Here is a 4,483-nt window from a genome sequence, read left to right on the forward strand (position 1 = left end):
ATTCGGTCCCTATGATCGAGGAAATACCCTACTCCTGCTTTGCTTGGTGGTATTCATGAGTTCTCGGTCCAGGCCTTTTTCATGCTTTGCATGTAATCATGAGTTCTCAACCAAGCAATCTCAAATTTGAAAGTTGATGAATAGATCACAAGTTTTTCTCGAATAAAAAAAGAACACAAGGCACGACCCTCTGCGAACGGACGTGTCAAAAAATCCTATAGAAACAAATTTGAGATTAGCAAGCCACTTGTCTTAATCCAGAGGAGGTCCGATAGGATTTTCTTCCCTCTAACTACAAAAGCTGAGACACGATATCGACGCGGAAAAGAACTAGTGACCGTAATGAATTTAGACTCCGTATATATATCCTTGTACGTGTTTGGAAGGAGGTAACGTACGTCGGTTATTTCTCAACAGGACTACACCACAGGTGCACTTTCGCATCCCGCAGATCGGCGCCGCGCGAGATGGGTCACGCCGCCGACGCCGGACGCGACCGCCTGAGCAACCTCCGCGACGACGTGCTCGGCCACATCCTCTCCTTCCTCGACGCCAAGGAGGCCGGCCGCGCCGCGGCGCTCTCGTCGCGGTGGCGCGACGTCTTGGGCAGCGTCCACACCGTCTCCCTGGAGCAGCCGGAGCGGCCCTACTTCATCTACGACCGCGACAGCCTGCACGACCGCGGCGTGGCGCGGCGCCTCATCGCCGCCGTCAATGCCGCCCTCTTTTCGCGCGACCGGCGCCCCTACCCTGCCGCCGCTGCGGTGCCCCTGCGAGCGCTCCGCGTGTCACTGGAAGGGTACGAGTACGACCCCGACGACAAGTCCAGGGTGGACCTGTACCTCTCCTACGCCCTGAGGCATGCCGCCCCCGAGTTTGACCTCGACCTCCGCTTCGGCCGCGAGTCCGCCTGCGGTCGCTACGACCGCTTGGACGCCGCCGATGCGGATGACGATGGCAATGTCGCCGTCTATAGCCCAATCGAGGTTCGAGCCGTCGCTGTGAATCCGCCGAGGAAGTCTCCCGAGTCCAACGACCATTATTCCCACAGGGTGCGCCCCGAAGACGAAGACGATGTCTCGTCCAGCGACGACGACGAGAGGGTTGCTCGACCGTGGAATCGGCCGTCCCTGGAGTACACCGTACTGAGTGGGCTCTTCTCCTGTGCCACGTTGCGATCCCTCCGCCTCGGCTACTGCAGGCTCTCCCCGCCGGTGGCCATCAGGCTACCGTCGCTCGAGACGCTCCACCTCACCCACGTCCCCGACGAGGAGGAGCATTTGCAGAGGCTCATCTCCTCCTGCCCGCGGCTTGCGGACCTGACGCTCGAGGCCTGCGGCACCATGACCGCGCTCTCCCTCTTGGACAACATGCGACTCCGTAGGCTGGCCCTCCGGTGCTGCCACAGGCTGGCCAGGCTCGCCGTCGACGCACCAGAGCTCCACTGCTTGGAGTACCGCGGCCCAGTCCCCGACGACTCATTCCTCACCGTGCGTGGCGGCGGCGGCGGCTTCCCGGCCGTCACATCGTGCAAGATCGACATCCTCGAGGAGGCCACGTCGGAGGAGGAGCTCGCCAATCTCGGCTCGTTCCTGCAACAGTCGGCCTTGACCACGAAACACCTCCACCTATGCTCCGCTCGCATGGGCTCCTGCTTCGTGAAACTCCCGGCGTTCCCTTCCCTCCGCCACCTCGAGCTGAACGGAAGTGTGCCGCGCACCGATGACCCCGTCGTCGTCGCCGCGTGGATGAGCAGCATTCTTCGGCAGGCCCCAAACCTGGAGTTCCTGTCACTTTTTTTCGAAGCAGCGCCTCGCGCCGACGGCCACTTCGTCGACGGTGGGCACAGCATAGGGGAGCTCCTGGACGCGCACCATCTCCACTACTCCCGGTACGACACCCTCGACTACGCGCCGGCGATGGTCCCGGCGTGCCTCGGGAGCCGGGTGAGGAAGATGGAGTTGCTGCAGTACCAGGGCGGCAGAGCGCAGAGGACGCTGGCCAGGTTCTTGCTCCGCAACGCGCCGGTTCTTGAGCAGCTCTACTGTGGACTCGCGGAGGGGCCGGAGTGGGTTCAGAGGGAATTGATGCGCGAGATGGAAGGCTGGGTGGTGAATGAGACAGCAAGCAAGGAGTTCCATTGATGGATTTGCAATTGCGAACACCTTCTTGTGGATTCATGATGATTTAATTAGTAGACTCTATAATGAATTTAAACAGGCCGGAGTGTTCAAGCACAGTTTAGTTTGATTGCCTAACGCGCTGCCTCCGATTACCACTATTCGCTCGTTGCTAGATTTACTAAAAAGTTGTACGAATTCCACTTCTTCTCAAAATATAAGGCACGAGTGATTTTGCACCGACATTGATGCACAACTTTGACCATCAATATATACTCTCTTCGTTTCTTTTTAGTCTGCATATAACTTCTGTCCGAAGTCAAGTATCTTTACTTTGACCAAAGTTATAGAAAAAAGTATCAACATTTACAAAGCCAAAGGGATATCTATAGATTCATTATGGAATGTAGTTTTCATATTATGTATATTTGATGTTGTAGATGTTGATATTTTTTTATACAAAGTTGGTCAAAGTTGGTGAAGTTTGACTTGACACAAATCTTATATGTGGAGTAAAAAGGAATTGAAGGAGTATCAAAGTACATGAATTAAACAATCATAAATAACATCATCTTATTGCTCTTGCCAAAAAAATCATTTTATATGTTTGACAATGTTCAGGAAATCGTTATTCGGTAACTGCTTGGTCAGCTATGGAGTAGGGATTAATCGTGAATCGACTGCTTAATCGGAATTAATCGGCCAGGTTTTTTATAAATCTCAGAATCCTGGTGTTGAGACCAGATTTTGGCCACACAAAAATGTAATTTAAATGAATAAGTAACCAATATGAAGGAATGTTCACCATGAAGATTATTCATATAGGCAAGGCGAACAACTTTTATGTTTCGATTATTTTGATTCGTGGTCATATGTGACATGTGAGTTCAAAAAAAAAACTGTTATATGAGTGTATGACAACAATGCTCTAAAATATGATATATTCAACAAGTACGGCAACAATCATTATGTGCTCTATCTCTAATTAATATCAAATAATAATAGTTCTTGCATTTGCATAATATAACATGGTCCACAAGTATGAAATTCAGCAACCTATGCTTGCTGCTATGCTGCTGTCATCATTCATCAAACATGTAGTTATACAAAATACAAAATACAAAAGATGAAATGCAACAACCTATGCTTGTTGCTATGCCGCTGTTCTATTGCCCCTTCTCTCTCAACCTGGTCTCCGGCGTGAAGAGGCAGCAAGGAGGGGCCGAAGAGCTAGGCGCGTCCACCTGCTTGTTGTTGCCCTGGTCGCCGGCATGAGGAGGCAGCAAGGACAGGCCGAAGGGGGAGGGCGACCACCTGCTTGCTTGCCACAACCACGGGTGAGGTGGGGACGGGGTAGATGCGGGAGGAGAGGGGAGGGCGAGGCAGCGAGGAGGGGCCGGAGAGGAAGGACCGCCGTTGGCCGGCGGCAGGGGAACAGAGGCTGAAGGCGGCGAGGAGAGGCGACACAGCCACAGTGAGGAGGGGGACGGGGTAGATGCGGGATGAGGGGGAGCGGGAGGCGGCGAGGAGATGCCGGAGAGGAAGGGCCGCCATTGGCCGCCGGTGGGGGAACGGCGGCGAGGACATGCGACACGGCCCTGCGTTTTGATTTTCGGTTTATGTTTTTTTTCGTCCTTGGGCGAAATGGCCGAATTTCGGGAATTTCAAATTTTTCGGCAAAATCTCGGACGAAATTGCAAAATCAAAATTTGAAAAATTGTCCAAAATTCAACCGAAATTTGGCCGAAATTCAAACAAAATTTGAAATAAAACAAAGCATAAACATATCAGTGCAACAACCATCAGGATGGATCGAATAAACTTCAGCAAATAAGCTCTAGGGATTAATAAAACTGCATCTGTCCAACATAACAGGCACACATTAGTTATAAAGTTGCCTCAGTCCAACATCAGTTCAACCATCACAGCGTAGTTCAGAGTTTAAATAGTCCGGTACAGCCAATAGACTTAAAGGATTACACATAGAAACAACAGCTCCAAAAGACAACCATCAAAGCATGACACTGAAACAGCAGCTCCAAGCTTGCCTACATCCAAAAGCTTCTTGATATCCCAGGATATTCTTCACATGCCATTACTGGTTTAGAGAAAATAGAGGAAGGGTCAGGATGGAGGTAGTCTGCATTGGAATTATCTTCTGCCACTTTGTGCAACAAAAAATAAAATGGATTATCAGGAGAAGTAGCTAGTAGAACAATATTCAAATGTTATGCATGCTCATGAATGAAATAACAAATCTACTACATCAATATAGTTTTTATTCACCAAAAAGCTTCAGGAGCAAAGGTTATGGCTCCATATACTAGAATGACGAATTTTAGTTTATAGTTTGTACTCCAGCA

At 50.7% G+C, this 4,483-nt stretch overlaps 1 protein-coding gene across 1 annotated transcript; it reads left to right on the forward strand.

The window, feature by feature from the left end:
- Nucleotides 1-467: 467 nt before the first annotated feature.
- Nucleotides 468-2,144, forward strand: LOC141020675 (uncharacterized). The gene has a single exon (XM_073495603.1). The coding sequence runs from the start codon at nucleotides 468-470 to the stop codon at nucleotides 2,142-2,144; it is 1,677 nt and encodes a 558-aa protein (XP_073351704.1).
- The last annotated feature ends 2,339 nt before the right edge of the window (nucleotides 2,145-4,483 follow it).

This window comes from Aegilops tauschii, chromosome 3, assembly GCF_002575655.3.
Source record: "Aegilops tauschii subsp. strangulata cultivar AL8/78 chromosome 3, Aet v6.0, whole genome shotgun sequence".
NCBI classification, from domain to species: Eukaryota; Viridiplantae; Streptophyta; class Magnoliopsida; order Poales; family Poaceae; genus Aegilops; species Aegilops tauschii.